General features: G+C 52.4%; 1 protein-coding gene across 1 annotated transcript in view; it reads left to right on the forward strand.

Annotated features, from left to right (window-relative positions):
• Window positions 1-283: 283 nt before the first annotated feature.
• The window catches only part of LOC144952997 (medium-chain acyl-CoA ligase ACSF2, mitochondrial-like), a 39416-nt gene continuing 16250 nt past the window's right edge, over window positions 284-23449 (forward strand). Inside the window, exons 1-8 of the mRNA XM_078883480.1 lie at window positions 284-573; window positions 15339-15576; window positions 16241-16369; window positions 17792-17845; window positions 18309-18427; window positions 19005-19173; window positions 21944-22039; window positions 23288-23436. Of these exons, the coding sequence (XP_078739606.1) occupies window positions 455-573; window positions 15339-15576; window positions 16241-16369; window positions 17792-17845; window positions 18309-18427; window positions 19005-19173; window positions 21944-22039; window positions 23288-23436 (1073 nt within the window). The 5' untranslated portion in view covers window positions 284-454. The remainder of the gene's footprint in view (window positions 574-15338; window positions 15577-16240; window positions 16370-17791; window positions 17846-18308; window positions 18428-19004; window positions 19174-21943; window positions 22040-23287; window positions 23437-23449) is intronic.

Genomic DNA, 23449 nt, shown 5'->3' on the forward strand with positions numbered 1-23449 from the left:
ATATCGCCCAAACAGAGACTCAGACACTGAATCAGAGACACAGGAGCGACTCAACACTCAGACATAGATTGAGATTAGAGACTTCGAGTCTCTATGAATCTCTCTGAGTCTCTAATTTCAGACTCAGAGAAAGGCTCGGACACAGAGAGAGACTCAGAGAGAGACTCAGGCTCACCCCTAGCTTTGGCCCCACGCCACCGCAGTTGAAACTGCCCCGACTCACACGGCCACCCCACCCTCACCCCCACCGTCACATTCTCTCTGCCTCTCACTTTATCTCACTCTCCCTGCCTAATTCACTCTCTCTCTGCCTATTCGCGTGCACTGAGATCGCACGGCCCCTGAAGGAACGTAGATTGGACGGGAGACAGACTTAGAGACTCAAGCCGGGACAGACTCGAATTCGAGACTCGGAGATCTTGCCAGAGCCGTGAGCCCGGATTGCTGCCCCACAATGCTGCCCCTGCTGAGGCCGCCCCTGCTGAGGCTGCCCTGCCGAGGGCTTCCCCGTGCTGCTGCCCGGTCGACCCTTCTCCGTGCACTCCATGCAAGCAGGGGTCTCTGCTCAACTGGGTGAGTCCACGCTGCACTCAGACTCACTGAGTCCACGCTGCACACATACTCAGTGAGTCCACGCTGCACTCAGACTCAGTGAGTCCACGCTGCACTCAGACTCACTGAGTCCATGCTGCACTCAGACTCACTGAGTCCACGCTGCACACAGACTCACTGAGTCCACGCTGCACACAGACTCACTCAGTCCACGCTGCACACAGACTCACTGAGTCCACGCTGCACTCAGACTCACTGAGTCCACGCTGCATTCAGACTCACTGAGTCCACGCTGCATTCAGACTCACTGAGTCTACGCTGCACACAGACTCACTGAGTCCACGCTGCACTCAGACTCACTGAGTCTACGCTGCACACAGACTCACTGAGTCTACGCTGCACACAGACTCAGTGAGTCCACGCTGCAGTCAGACTCAGTGAGTCCACGCTGCACTCAGACTCAGTGAGTCTACGCTGCACACAGACTCACTGAGTCTACGCTCCACACAGACTCACTGAGTCCACGCTGCATTCAGACTCAGTGAGTCCACGCTGCACCCAGACTCACTGAGTCTACGCTGCACTCAGACTCGCTGAGTCCACGCTGCACACAGACTCACTGAGCCCACGCTGCACTCAGACTCACTGAGTACACTATTTACAAAGATGGATAACCGGTTGCGAATGTCAGTAACCGGTAGCCGTCTGTGTTAGTCTATGGGTCTCTGTGTGTGAGGTTATGGGTCTCTATGTGAGTCCATGGGTCTCTGTCTGATGAGTCGTTGGGTGTCTGGGTGAGTCTGTGGGTCTCTGTGAGTGAGGTTATGGGTCTCTATGTGAGTCCATGGGTCTCTGTCTGATGAGTCGTTGGGTGTCTGTGTGAGTCTGTGGGTCTCTGTGAGTGAGGTTATGGGTCTCTATGTGAGTCCATGGGTCTCTGTCTGATGAGTCGTTGGGTCTCTGTGTGAGTCTGTGGGTCTCTGTTGTTGTATATGTCGGGTTATGAATTTTTTATAAAAATAATAAAAATTCAATTAAGATTGGAAAAAAGCGGCAAGTTTTGGAAATTATATGCGTAAATTATGATAATCATAGCGATTATGTTAATGCGGGCAGTTATGATAATTAGGCTTAGCTTCGCTGCCTAGAGTCGTATTAATCGGGATAAAACAATTATCATTGCTTAAACATTTATTGGTTATATCTCAGTGTTTTATGTTATGTTAGGTCTCCAAATTCATATCTCAACGCAGGATACAGTTCTTATGAAATAAGATAGTTATGCATGGACTTGGAAAGAAACACTCAAACACTTCTGTGTTAAGCAATTTTAATTCCAAACAAAAATATGACACTCGAATATGCGAACTCTCATGCTTGGAATTATCCACGGTACCATCGGGGATATTTCTCTCAGTGAGCAGCACACTTAACCATCAATGCTTTTTGTGCTTTTGCAACCGCACATATCATTAATTCCACCGCGTAACGAGCATAGGCGACGATAGCTAGATATCTTAAAACAGGCAACGATATTCATAGGAAGGGCAATAAAAGCACTTATAATACCCCAAAGGCGAAAGCATATGTCAATAGATTCGTCGGCAAGATTACATTTTAACGAAATGTTTTGGAACAATGGTGTGTGAGGGCGTGCATGTGTTCTTTATGGGAGATCGTATCTCTGGCTCAGCTTGAATTAATTCTTAAGCGAGATTCTATGACAAAGGAACAGGTTTGACACGATATTCCCTCTCTGTAAACGTTTGGATTCGTGATGAGGATTTCAAGGGTTTAGTTTGCATCGACGAATCTATTGGTCGTATATGCGATTAAAAAAACAAAATAAAAGAAAACGACTAATGCACTTATAACCGACGTATTCTAATCACGCGATGAGCCGCGATGCCTTCATGGCCAGCTGATGATTCATACTTTTATAATTAGCCTTCTTATGATTGGCTAGGGTTGATTCCATTGTGTGGGTGTGTGGGATTGTCTCCTTGGTAAATTCTTGTATTTGAACAGACGCCGTCGTGAGTTTGTGAGTGTGGGGGAGGGGATACGAACGGCTTGGAGTTTCCTCTCACACGTGGCGTGTCTGCAGTGAGCCGCCGGCTTTCTCTCTCCGCTGCTAGATGAGTGGCGTCGGCCCGATGCTGTCCTTGGAGAGGCTCGGTCACTAGGTGGCGCCCGGTGGCACCCGGTGGCCCCGGTGGCGGCGCTTGGCGCTGGCAGGCTGGTGCCCGTACTCTGTAGCGCTGGCGGCGCGGCGGTGTTCGTTCGCTCGTGCACTGGTGGCTGGCACCTTTGTGCTCGAGGCACTGGACGACGCGGCTGTGCGCGCTCGCAGGCTCCGGGTGCTCTGGCGATGAACGATGCTCTCGTTCGTTGCTGGGTTGACGTTGGGTTGACGTTGGGTGTCTTCGCTATTGCCCGAGAATGAGAACTGAAATCTCCGTCAGTTTCACTCGCACCTCGGCGGCTCGTTGTAGCGACAATTCTTCGGTGGTGCAGACCCCTGTTTGGCTTAGCACGTCGCTACTCAGCGAGCATCGCCATCCTGGATGATGAGAGCGTTCCTCCGTTGGAGGTGATGATGATGAGATCTCCTCCGGCTCCGGTGATGAGATGAGATGCTCTATGTATGGCTGTGTCTCTCTTGTATCTGGAAAATGTCTCTGCTTGTCACGCCTGCCTTCAAAGGGGCAGGAATCATACTTTTTTTCGTTCGCTTGTGTGTGGACACAGCTGCGTGTGCGTGTCCGTGTGTGTTCGAGTTATTGGAATAATAAAGTTCTTCAAGCGAAGCAGCCGTCCCAGACCGTCCGCTCGGCCTCTGCCATAATTAACCTGGAAAGGGGGGGGGGTCTTCATCACGAAACTGGAGTCACAGCTGAGTCATCAGGCTCTTTGTTCACAAAAGGCCAACTCAGCTTTGTCGTTTGTTGTGGGCAGGGGGGGGGGTGTGTTTTATTGAGACATCTGTTAAATATCCTTCCCTCAAGCCATCTTTTCGTCCGTGGGACACAGATACCCGACCAGCAATACACTTTTTTACGAGAGACTACTCTTTGGTTATTTCGGTAAAGTCACGTATCAAGAGAAAATAATAAATTAAATACTAGCATACGACGTTTCGATTGCAACACAAGCGATCATCATCAGGTATAAATGAAATAGAAACACAAATCTAGTATACTTAGAAATGTAATGTAATACAACAGAGAGTCGGATAACATAACAGTCAACACCCTACCTGGTTGATTAAGTTCTTCCTGAGAATGCAAAATTTGAGAGAGAGATAAAACACAGAACCAGAGACGGTGGCGATGGCTTGTGAACGGCGCCACATCGTGCATCAGGTGGCACGTGTCGGCCCGGTCCTCATTCGGGGGAGTGGGGAAGTATGGTCAAACAATCGGGCACATCCTTCACCCCGCGCCCTATCCCCACATGGCGGAGTGGGGGGGTGGGTCACTGAGCAAGGTAGGGTGGGGCTCAGGGAGGGGGGTAGCCCCACCCAGGGGCGGTTTCTTCATTAGGGCGATTGGGCGACGCACCACCAATGTCATTCAACCACAGAGTCACGCTAGCCGTCACTGTGCCTCTGGATATAGTCCAATCAGCGTCATGCTACGTTCTGTGGAGTACCGCCTCTTTTTGGGCGATTTCCCTCCGGCTGAGAATCGCCCCGAGTGGTCCCATAGACTTACATTCAAAGATGTTTTTTTTCGAACGGGGGGCGCTGCAATGCATTCTCTATGGCTTCCGGGAGGGCTCGCACTAACGTGCTTACGTCATCATACGTAAGCACGTTTCATCCAACAAAATTATTTGTCGCCACCTAGTGGAATCTTTAATAAAAGAAACATGAGTGGATTGTATTAATAGTGAGTATAGAAACAAACAAGATGTATTGTAAGAGTCACTTTATTTTTCATTAATATTAAAGAAGTGAAGTTGCCTTTACATGCTTAAGCTGTTAATTTATCCTTTGCATGGGTGGACCTTATCCTTATCAATCATCCAGACATTTGCCCCCCCTGAGAGATTTTGCAGGAGCCGCCACTGGCCCCACCCCAACCACCCCCCTCTGTGCGTTACGCAACGGGGACCTTTGCCTCGGAGTCTGACTCCTGCAAAGCGAGCCCGTGGGAGTCAGGCGAGGTGAGAGGGGAGGGGTGGGAGGGGGATTGAGAGGGGAGGGAGTGGGAGGGGGTGGGAGGGGATTGAAAGGGGAGGGGGTTGAGAGGGGAGGGGTGGGATGGAGATTGGGAGGGGAGGGGTGGGAGGGGGAGGGGGGTTGAGAGGGGAGTTGGACACGGCCCGTAACTTCAGTTCACGCGGCCTTGAACCATCGATTTTTGAATTATGCCATTTGTTGTTATGATTGTCATTGTTTTACCACACCCCGCTTTTACCACCACCACCCTCGTGGGGAGAGTCCCGTGGCGCTGTTGTTATGGAGGGTCCTGCCCGGTTATGATGAGTGTGGAACGGATGGGGATTGGTCCACCACGGCTAGAAGGGAGTGAGATAGAACAGATGGAGATTAGTCCACACACGTGTAGAAGGGAGTGAGATGGGACAGATGGAAATTAGTCCACCCACTTGTAGAAGGGAGGCAGATGGAACAGATGGAGATTAGTCCACATACGGGGTAGAAGGGTGTGAGATGGAACAGATGGAGATTAGTCCACACATGGATAGAAGGGAGTGAGATGGAACAGATGGAGATTAGTCCACGCACGGATAGAAGGGAGTGAAATGGAACAGACGGAGATTAGTCCACCCACGGGTAGAAGGGAGTGAGATGGGACAGATGGAGATTACTCCACACACGGTGTAGAAGGGAGTGAGATGGAACACATGGGGACTAGTCCCCACACGGGTAGAAGGGTGTGAGATGGAACAGATGGAGATTAGTCCACCCACGGGTAGAAGGGAGTGAGATGGGACAGATGGAGATTACTCCACACACGGTGTAGAAGGGAGTGAGATGGAACAGATGGAGATTAGTCCACACACGGGTAGAAGGGTGTGAGATGGAACAGATGGAGATTAGTCCCCACACGGGTAGAAGGGAGTTCCACAGCCCATCCCTGTGCGATCCATCAACCATCCTCCACCACCCCCATCTGGCCACACAGCTGGGCTGCGGCCACGCGAAACCTGGCACCGGGTCAGAGACCCGTAGAGCATGGAGTGGTGGAGCAGTAAACGGGGTGACCCCAGAGTGACCCTTGTGTGGTTATCAGCTCAGGTCACTCATTGACTCACTGTGGTCATTAACACGAGGGGAGGGGGAGGGCAGAGAATTGGGGGAGGTGACCTCGGTGGCCCCAGGAAAACTTGTCGATTTGTTTCAAACTTCACCGAACTCTCACTCGGTCACTCTCACTCGCAAGCTCTCTGTTAATGTGTGTGTGGATGAGAGAGTGTGCGTGTGGGTGAGTGTGCGGGAGGATGAGGGAGTGAGTTGGTGGGTGGGTGAGTGATTGTGCGGGTGTTTGAATAAGTGAGTGAGTGTGTGGGTGGGTAAGTGAATGAATGTGCAGGTGAGTGCGTGATTCATATATTGATTATGTGGGTGTGTGAGACAGTGAGTGAGTGTAGATGAGTTAGTTAGTGTGTGGGTGGGTGAGAGAGTGAGTGTGTGAGTGGGTGGGTGGGTGAGAGAGTGAGTGGTGGGTGGGTGGGTGGATGAGAGTGTGAGTGAGATGTGGGTGAGGGAGTGAGTGTGTGGGAATTTGGGTGAGTGTTTCAAGGTGTGGGTGAGTGTGTGGGTGAGTGAGTGTTGGGTGGGGGGGTGAGTGAGTGAGTAATCAGTAGGTGAGTGAGTGATTATGTGAGTAAATAAGTGTGTGAGTGGGTTGGTGAGTGAGTGGGTGGGTGAATGTGTGTGTGAGTGAGTGATTGTGTAGTTAGGTGAATGAGTGCGTGGGTGGGTGAGTGTGTGAGTGTTTGAGTGTGTGAGTGATTGTGTGGGTGAGTGAGTGAGTGAGTGGGTGAGTAAGTGGGTGTGTGTAGGTGTAGGGAATTACAACAAGAACGACATCTCTGCTTTATTGAGCTGGTCACGGCCGATGATACCATCAGTAGGCCTGTGCTCTGGGTTGTTCTTCGTGCTTTCGGAGTCCCTGACCCTCTGCTCACGCTCATTAAGGACCTTCATGATGGTGAGCGGGCCCGGGTAAAACTACGTAGCGGGAGTCAGAGCCATTCCCTGTACACCTTGGCGTGCGACAGGGATGTCCTCTGGCTCCCACATTATTTAACATCTATTTTGACCACGTAGTTCTTGAAGCCTTCAGTAGCTGTACCGGAGGAATTTCCATTTGATGCAGATAAAATGGGAGGCTGCGGTCAAGGGATGGCTCCCTATTGCTCAACCACGTTATGTATGCCGATGATCTGGTAATTGCTACTCAATCAGAGGAAGAGTTGGAGACGCTGCTGCTGAAACTCGAGTGTGCCACTAAGAGGTGGGGCCTTACCATCAGCCCCACCAAAACTGAACACCTGCCTGGGTATTTTGTACGATCTACAACTCCACCCCCACAACTCCCAATCGATGATGGGGCAGTTGTGGAGAGAGTGGAGAGTTTCCCATACCTGGGCAGTGTGCTCATGACCGGCTCCGGTTTAACAGCAGAGGTCTCACTCCGAATCAGTCGAGCGGCGATATCTTTTCATCGGTTGCGTAACGCTGTATGGAAGCTACCTGGTCTGTCGCTCTGTACGAAGCTTCAGGTCTTCTCGGCCACGTTCATTCCCTCCCTTCTCTATGCTTGCCAAACGTGGACCCCCCTAATGGAACATCGTCGCCGGTTAGAAACATTTAGGCTGGCCTGCCTACGATCCATACTGGGTTTAACCAGGCTGGATTGTGTGAGGAGCTCACAAATCCTTGAAAGATATGGGCAAAGTCCCATCGGTCAGCTCCTCTGGCAGGCAAGGCTGTGTTGGCTGCGTCCCACATGCCCAGTCACCGATGCCTAAACAGCTTTTGTTCGGCTGGATCGAGGGGGCTAAACGGGCATGGCACGGGCTAGAGAAGAGATGGAGTGATGTGGTACAGGAGGATGTGGAGCTGAGTGGACTTGCCGATGACTGGTACCAGCGGTGTCAAGATCGGCCTCTGTGGAGGAGGCTCGTGAAGGACACTACTGGGTAGTCGCCCTCCAACAACAATGGAAAGCGGAGGAGCGATGTAGGGGGCACAGGTGGTGCATCAGCCAGTTGTCTCAGTCAGTCGAACAGTGGCATCTGGGTCTGCCCCGTGACCTTCTGCCAGCGGGCGTTCGACACTTCACGTGGCCTCAAGGTGCACATGGCCTGGCACAAGCGTCGTGGTGACGTCACCACCACTTAGTGACGAATGGCGGTTGTTGTTGTTTATGTGTGATTGTCTGGGTGAGTAGATGGGCGGGTGAATTGGTGGGTGAGTGGGTGGATGAGTGTGTGTAGGTGAATTTAATTCGATATTTTAGACGTGGTTTAGTGGTAATTAATTGAAGGTGGAGGGGTTGCCAGCCCCTCGCACCCGTCCAGAGCCCCCATTTAGCCGCTGTGGTGGCTACAAACGCCCTGAGGGGAAAGGCCAATCGGAGTTGGCCCTCCCCCCACGGCACTGTCCACGACAACGTTGCTCGTCCGGCACCACGAGGAGGTAGCACCTGGACCTGCCCCGTGACCTCCTGCCAGTTGTCTGGCACAAGCGTCGTGGTGATGTCACCGCCACTTCGTGGCGAATGGCGGTTGTTGAAGGTGAGTGAGTGTGTGGGTGATTGTTTGAGTGAGTGGGTGACTGGGTGAGTGTGAGAGTGTGGAGAAGGGAGTGTATATATCCTTCCCCACCCCTATCCCGTATGGGTCTCCACCAGATTTCTCCACCTAATCCCACAAACCCATAGACTCGCACACAGACCAACAGATTCACACAGACACCCATAGACTTATCACACAGAGACTCACCGACTCGCACAAAGACCCACAGACTCACACACAGACCTACAGACTCACGCAGAAACCAATAGACTCAACATACAAAGACTCACAGACTTGTACAGAGACCCATAGACTCATCAAACAGTAACCCATAAACTCACCACACAGAGACCCAGAATCAAGATGCCAAGAGACGGAATTTCTTCGGTGGTTCCAAACACTTTTGGGGGCAGCTACGTTCAATGTGATCCATCAGACGTGCGTCGCTGATTCTTTTCTTTTTTAAAGGATTGTCCACCGGTGATGATAACGCGTCAGACAAACAAACGAATTTCATTACTTTCCAGCTACTTTGGGAAACCGGTAACAGATTCCTCCCAAAAAAACGGTTACGGGTTCGGTGTGGGCGGTGGGTTTTTGTCTATCGACCGCAAAGTTGACGCCGTTAACCAGTTTAAACTCAGTCGGGAAAGGCCGCGTGAGTTCTTAATTATTTTTATTTTCTTACTCGCACCACAAAAAACAAGTGAAAGGCAAACGGTGGACATAAACACAAGGTACCAGGATGTGCAAGTGAGGTTGGAACCCCAAGAGGGCTTCATATGAAAACCACACAAAAAAACAACAATGTGTATCCACACAAACATATTGTTCAATCAATTAAGCAAAGCATACGAATTAAAATTAAACATGCTAAACTAAGTATAAAAAAAACACGTTCAGAGACCCATGGACTCATCAGTGTGTGTGGGAGTTAGTAAGTGTGGAGCGGCGGTGTAGCGGTTAGCGCTACGCTGCGCTCCGAACCTGGCGTCCCAGTCGATTCCCGTTCACGGCCAACACCAGTGACGATTATTTGAACAGGTCCTGGGCCTCCCCTAGGTCGACTCAGCCTAAAAAGAGTACCTGGTGCGGTGTGTAAACATCGTTACTGGGGAGACAAAGGCGGCCGGGCGTGGTGGTGGCTACCCACCTCTTCGTGTGCTGTGCCGGCCTTAAAAAGCGCTCACTAACAGCGTTTTCCCCAACAGTGTGTTAAGGCTAAACGGGGGATCTTCATCTTTGTGGACGTTAGGCTACATGGAGGAGGCGACTGGGTAGTTTGGCTCATCTGACTGACCCGGAGTCTATGCTTGAAGTTATTGAGGGACGGTGATACTTTGACAATGTGAAGATAGGGATTCCAGAGTACGGAGATTGACTGTGGCCGTATCCCTCGGTGATTATTTAAAGTATTTGTCTGCTGTAAATTTCCCACGTGATTACGATAAGCCACTATGTTGGGCTATCATCTGTGATAGTCCAGGTCGCTTCTGAAAAAGAAGCGAAACAGCTCAGTGAACTTTACATGGTAAGATAAAAAAAAAATATGTTGTATTTGTATATATGTTTTTAGTGAATCGCTCATCTTTCCTACACTTTGCACTCCGATCGTGTTTGTGCGTATCGCCACTTTTGTTGGGCTCATCTGTGATAGCCAGGTCGCTTCTGAAAAATAAGCGAAATACCACAGTGGGCTTTCCCTGGTAGGATGGGGTTGTATTTGTACAACACTAAACCATCCCCATCCTTACTCTTTGGTTCTTTCGGTAAAAGTCACGTAGGTATAAAATAAAATAAATTAAATCACGACGTTTCGGGCGCAACACAAGCGTCCGTCATCAGGTGGGACAACCACAGCAAGAAACAATTGCTGAAGTGGGCAAAAGGGCTGCTGTGACAAGAGGCTATATAGGTAAGAGAGGGGGGAGAAGCAAGGGAGGAGATATAGAGAGGGGGGTGTGGGGTAGGGGGAGTGGAGCGCTGCTAGAGAGTCACGAAAACTTCAAATCTAGATTCATCCCCATCCTTGTTTACCTGTCTTGTGGTTTGCACCGCTGCCGTGTTGTTGTAGCGTTCTGTTCCCCGTGCCCCTACTCGACATCTGTGTGACAAAGAGCTCGATAGCTCATCGGATTCCTCCAGGATAAGACATATTCTTAGTCTGTGTGTGAAAGAGTTGCGCAGGGTATGGGGAGTGGTAGTGCAGTGTTTGCAACTGCGCTGCGTCATGAACCCAGCGAGCAATCCGAGTTCCATCCCCGCTCACGGCCTCCACCAACCAACACCAGTGGCAGTGAAGATTTTCTGTACCGGTCCTGGACCTCTCCTAGGTCGACTCAGCCTCACATGAGTACCTGGTGCGATATGCAAATGTCATCGCTTGGGGAGACAAAGGCGGCTGGGCAGGCGTGGTGCTGCCCACACCACCCCCGCGTGTGCCGTGTCGACCTTCGTAGGTGCTGCTCACTAACAGCACTTGCCGCAACAGTCTGTTATAGGTTGTACGGGGGGTGCTTTGCCTTTGACTTGCGCATAACCGAGGAGTTATATGGGAGGAGACCTTTGTATCTGCGTATCTGGCTGGACGAGGCTGTCTGTTTGCTCTGACTCAAAGAGCTATCTTTGTGTATCCATAATACAGGTCTTTTTTTTGGTGGGGGTGGGGGGGTTAGATCACCACAAATCTGGCTGTCCGCCTGAAGATGTCGGTTGTAATTATCACGTATGAAACTCGTGATCGGACCATATTACTGTGTCCTAACTATCGGACGAGCTGCAGCATTTAACACCGACTGGAGTGGCCGCAGGTGGACAGCGATGGCACAGCCGATGAGGCTGTTGTCGCAGTAGTCCACGCGGCTGACGATTAATGCGTGGACGCGCATCCCAGCGGTCTCCACAGTCAGAGAGGGAGGGGAGGGTGGGGAGGGGCTGGGTGGGGAGGGTGGGGCTGGGTGGGGGTGGGAGGGGTGGGGCTGGGTGGGGAGGGGCTGGTAACCCCATGGTGCCCTTATAAAACTCAACGTTTAACCTACTCACGCCGGCTTGTGCCCGCCGTCACAGTCGGCCATATTTGTGGAATACACCACGCCGCCGTTGACCCTGGCCATTGACCGAGCAATCCAACGTTCCTACCAGCTCCCTCCGCAGGAATGTGTTTTAAGTTACGGTAATCTTCCTTGCCTGGTGTGCAGGAGGTCAGGGGTTCGATCCCGACTCTGACGCCTGCTGTATATTTGGGGTTTTTATGTCTCTCTCCCTATCTCCCCGTGGTCGCGTGGATTTTGTCTGCGCGTCCTCCGGATTTTGCCTCCACATTTAGAAAAAATGCATTTAGATTTTTGGTTTGAAGCTTTCGTGACTGCAGGAATCCATACTCTTTGGTTCTTTCGGTAAAGTCACCTGAAGATGGTCGCTTGTTGTTGCGATCGAAACGTCACGATCAATTATTATTTTCTACCTATACGTGACTTTACCGAAAGAACCAAAGAGTATGGATTCCTGCAGTCACGAAAGCTTCATGATTTCGCCGCTCTACATGTCCAAATGATGGGGCCACTTTGTTGAGTTATCATTTGTGGCCAGGTCGCTTCTGAAAAATAACTTCATACCTCCATGGGCTTTGTCTGATATGATGGGGGTGGTTTAGCGTTGTATTTGTACAGTTTTGGGTGATTTGTTTACCTTTCTTGAACTTTGCATCACTCTCATGTTTTTGTATCGTCTGTTGTTGTTGTTGTAATGTTCTTACCCCGTGCCCCGACTGGACGTGAATAAAAGTTTTATAGCTCATCGGATTCCTCAAGTACAGTAGAACCCCTCTTAACGGCCACCCGTGTTAACGACTAATTGCTTAACGACGGGCCTCCATAGAGCCCGATGTGTAGTGTATAGTGTAATGTATAGTAGCGCAGTGTATAGTAGTGTATAGTGTATAGATGCGTAGTGTATAGTAGTGTAGTGTATAGTAGGATAGTGTATAGTAGGGTATAGTGTAGTGTATAGTAGGATAGTGTATAGTAGTGTATCGTAGTGTAGTGCCTCCATAGAGCTCAATGTGTTCGCTTATCGACTGTTCCCCTGTTAACGACGGGCTGTTGTAGATACAGTAAGTATTAATGAATGCATGAATTAACCGTGTTTCTTTTAATATTATGTGATTATAATGTCGTTAGTATCATTATGTATTAATATCCATTGTTTACATATTATAAAGTACATTTTTTGGATGATAAAGGTGTAACTTTTGATGCTATTGGAACATATAAAGCCTCTATGACGTGTATTTCCCGATACTCGCTTAACGACCGAATCACTAAGCGACCCGTCTCATGGAACCAATTAACGTCCTTCAGAGGAGGGGGTTGTACTGTATGAATACAGCTTCTGTTTCTGATTCTGGGAGGTCGGAGTGTTCAACAGGACCCCGTCACGATGCGCCACAGAGCACGGGGATCACGAGCCGACTCATTGACGCGCGGGAGCGTAGAGACGATTGGCGAGACTCGATAATGGGTCCGTGTGCAGTTTCTACACTCAGGCAGGGGCAGAGGTCCCAAACGGGTTTTGATTCCTTACCCGTACCCGGCCGGGTAGGGCACGGGTACCCGTACCCATACCCGATACCCGGCCGGGTACGGGTAGCCGGGTATCGAGTAGGGTACGGGTATCGGGTACCCGATTGCGACCTCTGGGATGAAGCCATGTTGCAGGCACAGGTGGGTTGATTCTAGGAACTTGAATTGTGAGAAGAGACAAGACGTTGGGAAATGAGTGACAAACGGTTACTCACCAGTGACTCACGGCCTACCCGTACCTGTACCCGGCCGCACCAGGGTCGCAAACGGGTACCCGTACCCGCAAACGGGTACCCGTACGCCGGGTACGGGTAGCCGGGTATCGGGTAGGGTACGGGTATCGGGGACCCGATTGCGACCTCTGGGAACGTCTGGCCCGCGGGCCGTATGAGGCCCGCGAAATCATTGGGTGTGGCCCTGCCAAGGCAACCGCAGGCGGGACTCGAAATTCAATAAATCTAGGAGCAAACCTGGAAAAGCAGTTGCGAGTAGCAACATCATCAATACCAGCTAACATCACACGCCTCACCAAAGATAAGCAGTTCCAGCCCATCGCATTAATGGTGAGTTAATTAAATGTTTGACCAAATATAAACAGGCACATTTTTAAGTTGATAATTTTGTATGGCCCGCGAATGATGTTATAAATATCCAAATGGCCCTTGGCAGAAAAAAGGTTTCCCACCCCTGGTCTACAGGCACGCTCCATGACCTTTGAAATCTCTGCGTGTCTGTGTGTGTCTGTGTGTGTGGGGGGAGCGGTGGTGTAGTGGTTAGCGCTACGCTGCGCTACGAATGCAGCACCCCCGAGTTTGATTCCCGCTCACGGCCACCAACACCAGTGACGATTATCTGAAGCGGTCCTGGGCCTTCCCCAGGTCGACTCGGCCTCAAATGTGTACCTAGTGCAGTGTAGTAACCATCGCCACTAGGGAGACAAAGGCGGCCGGGTCTGGTGCTGGCCACCCACCCCCTTGTGTGCCGTTCCAGCGTTCATAGATGCTGCTCGCTAACAGCACTTGCCCCAGCAGTCTGTTAAGGCTATACGGAGGATATTTGTCTTTGTCTGTGTGTGTGTCACTATGTGTGTGTCTGTGTGTCGACTCAGCCTCAAATTAGTGCCTGGGGAGGTGTGTAAACATCGCCACTGTGGAGACAAAGGCGGCCGGGCCTGGTGTTGGCCACTCACCTCCTCGTGTGCCGTGCCAGCCTTCATGGTCCTCGCTAACAGCACTTGCCCCTACAGTCTGTCCAGATATGTCTTTGCCTTGTGTTTTTGAACAAAGTTTAGTGGTGGTGAATGAGTGGTACTGTAGCGTTTAGCACGTTGCTCTACGAGCCGGCAACCCGAGTTTGATTCCCGCTTCCGACCAACATCAGTGACGATTATCTGAACCAGTCCTGGGCCTCCCCTAGCTCGACTCAGCTTTAAATGAGTACCTCGTGTAGTGCGTAAAAACCTCGTCACTGGGGAGATAAAGGCGGCCGGGTGTGGTGCTGGATACCTACCCCCCTCAGCTCCCCATTGGTGATGGTGCAGTTGTGGAGAGAGTGGAGAGTTTTCCATACCTCGACCGTGTGATCATGACCGGCTCCGGTTTGAGGTCTCGCTCCGAATCAGTCCGGCGGCATCATATTTTCATCGGCTACCCAATTCTGTGTGGAAGCTACCTGGTCTGGATTGTGTGAGGAGCTTACAAATCGTTGAAATATCTGGACACATTCCCCCTCAGTGAGCTCCTCCGGCATGCAAGGCTGCGTCGGCTGGGTCATGTCGCCCGCATGCCCAGTCACCGCATGCCCAATCAGCTTCTATACTCTTTGGTTTAGTTTATACCTACGTGACTTTACCGAAAGAACCAAAGAGTATGGATCCATACAGTTACGAACACTTCATTCAATCAGCTTCAGTTTGACTGCATAGAGCGGGCTAAATGGGCACGACATGGGCTGGAGAAGAGACAGACTGATGCGGTACGGGAGGATAAGGAGCTGAGTGGACTTGCCGACGACTGGTATCAGCGGTATCAAGATAGGCCTCTATCGAGAAGGCTGTGAAAGACGCTACTTGGTTCGGTTGGAGGCCTCCAACAACAACGGACAGCAAAGAAGCGACGCTCACAACAACAAGCGGAGCGCTGGGCGGCTAAAACCCAGCAAGTTGGCACAGGAGGGGGTACAGCTGGTGGTGCATCTACCGGTCATCTCAGTAAGCCAACCCATGGTACCTGGGTGGGTCCTGAGACCTCCTGTCACCGAGCCTTCGACACTTCACGTGGCCTTAAAATGCACCTGGCCTGGCACAGGCACACTAGTGACGTCACCGTCACGTGGTCGTGAATGGCAGGTATTGATATTGGTATTCGTGTGTCACTGCGTGTGTGCCTGTGTGTCACTGTGTGTGTGTCTGTACGCGTATGTGGGGCCACCCAGGCCGGCGCAGGGACCCGAGAACGAGGAGGGGGCGGAGGACGCAGGAGTGGGGGGTGTTGCAGGGGCGACCCCCGCTCGCCTCACCTGGAGCTACGTGCACGGCGCCTCGCGCTCCCCCCTGCTGGGCACCACGTTGGGCGCGCACCTCGAGCTCACGGCGCGTGCCCAGCCCCAGCGCGCGCTCCTCGTCTGCGCCGAGCGGCGCGCTGAGTTCACCTACAGCCACCTGCTCGAGCGGGTGCGGTGGTGGGGGCTGGCGAAGGGGGGGGCTGGGCGTTGAAGGGGGGTAGTGGGGGAAGGGTGGGAGGGGGTTTGGGGCCATGGGGGAGAGGATGGGGGGGTAAAGGAGGGGAGAGGAGGAAAAGGGAGAAGGGGATGTGGCGTTGAGGGGGTAGGGGAGACGAGGGAGGGGGTGAAGGGGGAGGGGTTGAAAGGGGGAGGGGGTGAAGGGGAAGAGGGGCGTTGAGTGGGTAGTGGGGAATAGTGGGAGGGGGTAATTGGGGTGGGACTAGCGATGTCATGGCTGGCTCACCACCGCCCAGGGTTATCCCGCACACGCCCACGTACACCACCATAAAAGCGAACGCGGAGGTGTGCAGAGTAGTGACGTTCACAACAACGAGCGGAGGACCGGGTGGCAAAAAACCAGCAAGTTGCCACAGTAGGGGATACAGCTGATGCATCCACCAGTCATCTCAGTCAGCCAACCCATTGAACCTTGGTCTGTCCCTTGACCTCCTGTCAACGACCCTTCGACTCTTCACGTGGCCTACAAGTGCACCTGGCCTGGCACAGGCGCCGTGGTGACGTCACAGTCACTTCGTGGCAAATGTCAGGTATTGGTATTGTGGAGGTGGTGGTGGTTGTGATGGTTGTTCTGGCGGTGATGGTTGTGGTTGTAGGCGGACCGCATGGCCGCGGGCCTGCTGGCTCTGGGCGTGACGCGTGGCGACCGCCTGGGGATTTGGGGCCCCAACTCGGTCGAGTGGGCGCTCACTGCGCTGGCCGCAGCGCGCGCGGGCATCGTGCTGGTACAGCAGCCACAACCACCACCACTATAGCCACAACCACTATAGCCACAACCACCACCACTATAGCCACAACCACTATAGCCACAACCACTATAGCCACAACCACCACCACTATAACCACAACCACTATAGCCACAACCACCACCACTATAGCCACTACAACCACCACCACTATAGCCACAACCACTATAGCCACAACCACTATAGCCACAACCACCACCACCACTACAACCACCACCACTACAACCACCACCACTACAATCACCACCACTATAGCCACAACTACCACAACCACTATAGCCACAACTACCACCACTATAGCCACAACCACTATAGCCACAACCACCACCACTATAGCCACAACCACCACAACCACTATAGCCACAACTACCACCACTATAGCCACAACCACTATAGCCACAACCACCACCACTATAGCCACAACCACTATAGCCACAACCACCACCACTATAGCCACTACAACCACCACCACTATAGCCACAACCACTATAGCCACAACCACCACTACAACCACCACCACTACAACCACCACCACTACAATCACCACCACTATAGCCACAACCACTATAGCCACAACCACCACCACTAAAACCACCTCCATATCAGCCACAACCACTACTCTAGTCACAACCACCACTACCACTATAGCCACAACCACCACCACTATAGCCAAAACCACCACCACTATAGCCACAACCACCACCACTACAACCACCACTACAGCTACCACCACCACTCAGCCACTACCATTACAGCCACTACCACCACAACCACTATAGCCACAACCACCACTACAACCACCACTATAGCCACTACCATTATAGCCACAACCACCACCACTATATGCACAACCACTACTACAGCTACAACTACTATAGCCACGACAACCACCACTACTACAGCCAAGACAACAACAACCACCACCACTACAGCTAAAACCACCTCCACATCAGCCACAACCACTACTCCAGTCACAACCACCACCACCACTATAGCCACTACCACCACCACTACAACCACCACCACTACAGCTACCACCACCACTCAGCCACAACCACTACCATTACAGCCACTACCACCACAACCACTATAGCCACAAGCACCACCACCACTACAACCACCACCACTACAACCACCACTATAGCCACTACCACTATAGCCACAACCACCACCACCACTATATGCACAACCACTACTACAGCTACAACTACTATAGCTACGACAACCACCACTACTACAGCCAAGACAACAACAACCACCACCACTACAGCTAAAACCACCTCCACATCAGCCACAACCACTACTCCAGTCACAACCACCACTATAGCCACCACCACCACTATAGCCACGACAACAACCACCACCACTCTAACCACCGTGGTGCTGGCGTCCGTGCCGCAGGTGAACATCAACCCGGCGTACCAACCCCAGGAGCTGGAGTTCGCCCTCAAGAAGGTGATGGTGCCGGTGGTGGCGCGGTTGGTGATGATGGTGGTGATGATAGTGGTGGTGATGGTGGTAGTGGTGGTGGTGATGGTGGTAGTTTTGGTGCGGATGTTGGTGGTAGTGTTAATGAAGGTGGTGGTGGTGGTGGTGGGGGTGGTGGTGGTGATGTTGATAAGGTGATGGTGATGGTGGTGGAGTTGGTGAGGGTGGTAATGGTGGTGAGGTTGGTGATGGTGATGATAGTGGTGGTGATGGTGGTAGTGGTGGTGGTGATGGTGGTAGTGGTGGTGGGGATGATGGTGGTGGTGGTAGTGGTGATGATGATGATAGTTGTGGTGATGGTGGTGATGGTAGTGATGGTGATGGCGATGATGATGGTCGTGGTGATGGCGATGATGATGGTCGTAGTGATTGTGGTGGTGGTGGTGGTGATGGTGGTGATTGTGGTGGTGATTGTGGTGGTGATGTGCAGGTTGGCTGCAAGGGGATCGTCTCTGCGGTGGAGTTTAAGGGTCGCAACTACCTAGACCTCTTGACTCAGCTCTGCCCTGAGCTGCCCTCCAGCTGCCCTGGAGACCTCCACTCTGCCCGGTCACCCACCCACTCACCCACACAGGCAAACACACACTGACTCACTCACCCACCCATCCACTCACTCACCCACCCATTCACTCACTCACCCACGCACTCACTCACCAATTGACTCACCCACTGACTCACCCACTCACTCACCAAGTGACTCACCCACCCACTTACTCACCCACCCACTAAATCACCCACGCACTCACTCACCCATTGTCTAACCCACTGACTCACCCACTCACTCACCAACTGACTCACCCACTCACGCACAAAATTACTCACCCACCCCCTCTCCCGCACAGTCAACCACCCACTGACTCACTCGCTCACCCACTCCCCCACCCACCCACTCACTCCCCCACCCACCTACTCACTCCCCCACCCAACCTCTCACCCACCCAACCACTCACCCACTCACCCACCCAACCACTCACCCACTCACCCACCCAACCACTAACCCACCCAACCACCCACTCACTCACCCACTCACTCACTCACCCACTCACTCACTCACTCACCCACCCAACCACTAACCCACCCAACCACCCACTCACTCACCCACCCAACCACCCACCCACCCCGGCAGGCTCCCGGATCTCCGGGTCGTCATCTCGCTGGGGGAGGGGGAGCCGAGTCCCGGGGCTCTGTCCGTGCGCGAGGTGGAAGGCCGCGCCACCCCGGGCCTGGAGGCGGAGCGCCACGCGATCCACTCGGCCCTATCGTGCGACGATCCCATCAACATCCAGTACACCTCGGTACAAAGACGACGATCCCCCGTGTAGCCTCAGCAGGACTGTGGGGGCAAGTGCTGTTAGTGGTAGCGAGTAGCAGCACATATGCTATATACACACAGACACAGATCCACCAGGTAGCCTCTAGCAGGGCTGCAGTCCCAGCGGTAGCACTCAACGCAGCAGCACGCCTCCCAGCTTGCTCTCTCACCGCAGTTAGATTTTAGCGTTTAATGTAATTTATTGTAGTTTATTTATTTTATTAACTTTTTCACCAGAATGTGTATCAAACTCTAGATTTGAAGCTTTCGTGACTGCAAGGAATCATCTTCTTAGGTTTTTTCGGTAAAGTCACGTAGGTAAAACATCATTTTGATGTTTTACCTACGTGACTTTACCGAAAAAACCTAAGAAGATGTGTATCAAACCTCCGATCATTATCTATGATAGACTAACATTATTGGACATCGGGAAGAAGAGCTTGCTTACCCAATGCAGCCTGCCCTGAGACGACCCTTTGTTTACCAGACAACAACATGAGACAGACGAGGAAGAAGAGTCGCCGTTCAGATGAGGAATAGAAAACATCCTCATCGTACTGCAATGCCGAGCATATTCTTGTGCAACGCACAGTCCCCTGTTAACAAGTTGGATGATGTGCGGGCCGGGATCGAATTCTAACGGGAAACACGATACTTGCAATGTTCTGTGTTTCACGGAAAGCTGGCTGAATGGAAATATCCCGGACGCAGCCATCGGGCTAACAGGCTTCTCTCCTTTTCACCACGATCGGATTTTGGACAGTGGGGAAACACAAGGTGGCGGATTGTGTGTGATCGTCAACTCATCTTGGTGTAACATGTTCACCAGATGTAGAGCTTGTGATCCTATCATGCCGCCCTCATTACCTCCCGAGATAATTTCACGCGATTGTTTCAGTCGCTGTGTACGTCCCTCCGAGCGCCAACTCCACGCCGGCTATGGACCTATTCCATAAAACAATCTCTGCACTGGAACCAAACATCCGGACGCTGCTGTGATTGTAATTGGGGACTTTAACGAAGCGAGCCTTAGGAGTGCACTCCCAAAGTTTTACCAAATGTGAAATTTAACTCCATAAGAGACGCCATCTTGGATCACTGTTATTCAATGCTGAAAGACGCCTACAAGGCGTTCCCCCGCCCACTGCTCGGGAAGTCCGACCACCATGTCATCTTGCTGGTGCCAAAGTACTGCCCTTTCTTAAAAGAGACAGGCTCCCACTACAAGAATAGTCCAATGCTGGTCAGAGAAGCAGGGACAGACTCACGGATGGCCTGGAGGATACAGACTGGGATATATTTAGGGATGCAGCCTACAACAGAGTGGGGGAATTTGCATCGACAGTGCTAGGTCATATTATGTTCTGCATGGACGTTGCTGTGCCAACCAAGACTGTCCGTTCTTACCCAAATAATAACCCCTAAGTTAAAAACGCGGCAGTCAAAGCAGCACTGAAGGACCAACACAGAGCATGCAAATCCAGAGACCCCACTGAAAGCAGGAGGACCAAATACGCGGTCCGAAAAGCCATCAAAGCGGGCAAGAGACAATTCAGGGACAAGTTGGAGGCCCTGTACCGTGACTCCAACTCTCGGAGCCTGTGGCGCGGATCACAGTCCATCACAAACTACAAAGGGACAATAAGCTGCGAGGCAATCAACAACCTCCCTTCCTGACGCTATTGCTATTACATTGCAGAAGGCACTGTGCCACCTGGAGGTGAAGCAGGGTAACTATGTGAGAATGCTGTTCATCAATTACAGCTCAGCATCTAATACCATACTGCCCTCCATCCAAATCTCCAAACTGGAGGCCTTCGGGACCGTCCATGAACGACGTCACGCCCCTAGGGGGGGCAGGGGCGGTCAGAAATTTGTGACGATGTGTGACGATGGGGGGGGTTTGAGAAATGTGACGTCACATCAAAATGCGCAACTTTAAATATAGACAACACGTTATACTTAATTAAATATACTTTTTTTATAAATGTTTTCTCCTACAACATCAGAGTGCAGCGCCACATTAAATACGCACTGCAATGACAATAGTTTAAAGCGATTTGAAGCATGTGGTAGGCCAATTCCTTGAGCTATTATTTGTGGCCAGGTCACTTCTGAAAAAGAGCTGCGTAGCTCAGTGGGCCCTTACCTGGTAGTTTAGAGTTTAAGTTACTACACACTGCAACCAGGTACTTATTTGAGGCCTAGTCGACCTAGGGGAGGCCCAGGACCAATTTAGATTTTCCTCACCGGCATTGGCCGTGAGCAGAAATCGAACTCGGGTCAGAAGGTTCATAGTACATCACATGAACCGCTTCACTACCGCTCCCCGTGTATGACCATCACCACCACCACCACCGTCATCACCACTACCACCATTATGAACACCACCATCATCAACACCATCACCACCATAATTATCATCAGCACCACACTACCACCGTCACCACCACACTACCACCATAAACCCCACCACCACCATCACCGCCATAAACCCCACCACCACCATCACCACCATCAACCCCACCACCATCACCACCATCAACCCCACCACCATCACCACCATCAACCCCACCACCACTATCACCATCAACCCCACCACCATCACCACCACCAGTTTAGTATGAGCGCAGCAGCAGCAACGCTGACAAAAACAAAGGTGCCCCACGTAGCCCACGCAGGCTATCGTTGGGCCAAGTGCGGGTTCATGCCTCTCCCCTCCCACTCCCCATATCGTCCCCCCGCCCCCCCAGGGAACCACGGGGCAGCCAAAGGGAGCGACGCTCACGCACCATAACATCCTCAACAACGCCCACCTCCTGGGGGAGCGCATGGGGTACCATTGGAGGGTGAGTCCGGCGTGGTGCTTGTAGTGGCGGTGGTGGTGTTTATGGTGGTGGTTCTAGTGGTGGTGGTTATAATGATGGTGGACGTGGTGTTTATAGTGGTGGTTATGATTATAGTGGTGGTAGTTGTGGTGGTTCTGGTGTTTAGAGTGGTTGTGGTGGTTATAGTGGTGGTGGTCTGCAGGTTTGAAGAGCATTTTTGTGACATCTTGGGGGAGAGGAATTCCCTCAGCCCAGACAACATCATGGGGCAAGGTGGGAACAATCCTGCTGGGGCTGCGGTGCCTCAAATGTTTTTTCCTCACCCCTTCAGAGTGGCTGGCTGAGGTGCCATCTGTTGAGGAAGTGCGAGGGCCGATCCGGAGTCTGAGGCCAGGAAAAGCGCCGGGCAGAGATGATCCCCCAAGCAAAATGCTGAGGGAGGGTGGCGTCTATGTGCAGACTGCCCTACGTGACCATAAGATGTCAGGCACACGATGTGTGGTGTGCTGTATGTGTAGTGACATCGGGGATGTCACTGTATGGTGCTGGCCCGGGAGGGCCGTGGCGTGCGATGTCCCTACATCGTGGACAGCACCGTGTGGGTTGCTGTGTGATGCCGGCTTTAGCATAGCACAGCGTGCGATGCACCGTCATCGCGTACACCCCGTAGGCAGGTGTAGTACCAGCCCTAGTGGGGCTTGGTGAGCGCTGGGATAGCGCGGGCACCAAGCATAGTGTGTAGTGCGGGCTTCCACAAGGGGGAGTGGGAGAGTGTAGGCCCAGGGGCAGGGTTGCCCCGGGCCATTGCACTCTGGTTGACCCCCATAAATACGTGACCTGGAGTGTCCACAGAGAAGGCCCCCAGGTGGGGGAGGAGCTAGGGGGTGATCACATGTCCGGGGAGAGCTCTCGAGAGGGATCGAGAGGGAGCTGGAACACTCGAGAAGGCGGGCGGGGCCGAGGGCGGAGCGGCCCTGACCCTGAAGGATATACGGTGGGTCCCTGAGAGGGACCGGGGTCGCTTCGCTTTACAAGCTGGAAGCTCCACATCTACAAGCCGGAAGCTCTACGTCCTACAAGGCACCAACACGTGGTCGGGGACCCGAGTGAGGGTCCGACCCTTCGTTGCCGTAACTGCTATGTGTAGTGTAGTTAGCTGGGTGGTCACCACCCTAGGCTGTATCGGGTAAAGGGGCAGTGACCCCTTTGTGTTAACGTATTGTGTGTGTGTGTGTGTACCGTGCTGTGTGTGTACCGTGCTGTGTGCAGGACGTGCGCGTGGCGCTGCCCGTGCCACTCTACCATTGCTTCGGCCTCGTCGCCGGCCTCCTGGGCTGCGTGGCCCACTCAGGGACTCTGGTGCTGCCGTCTGCGGCCTACAGCGCCAGGGCCACGCTTACCGCTATCCAAACTCACCGGTGAGGACACCAC

This window comes from Lampetra fluviatilis, chromosome 71 (assembly GCF_964198595.1).
Source record: "Lampetra fluviatilis chromosome 71, kcLamFluv1.1, whole genome shotgun sequence".
Taxonomy (NCBI): domain Eukaryota; kingdom Metazoa; phylum Chordata; class Hyperoartia; order Petromyzontiformes; family Petromyzontidae; genus Lampetra; species Lampetra fluviatilis.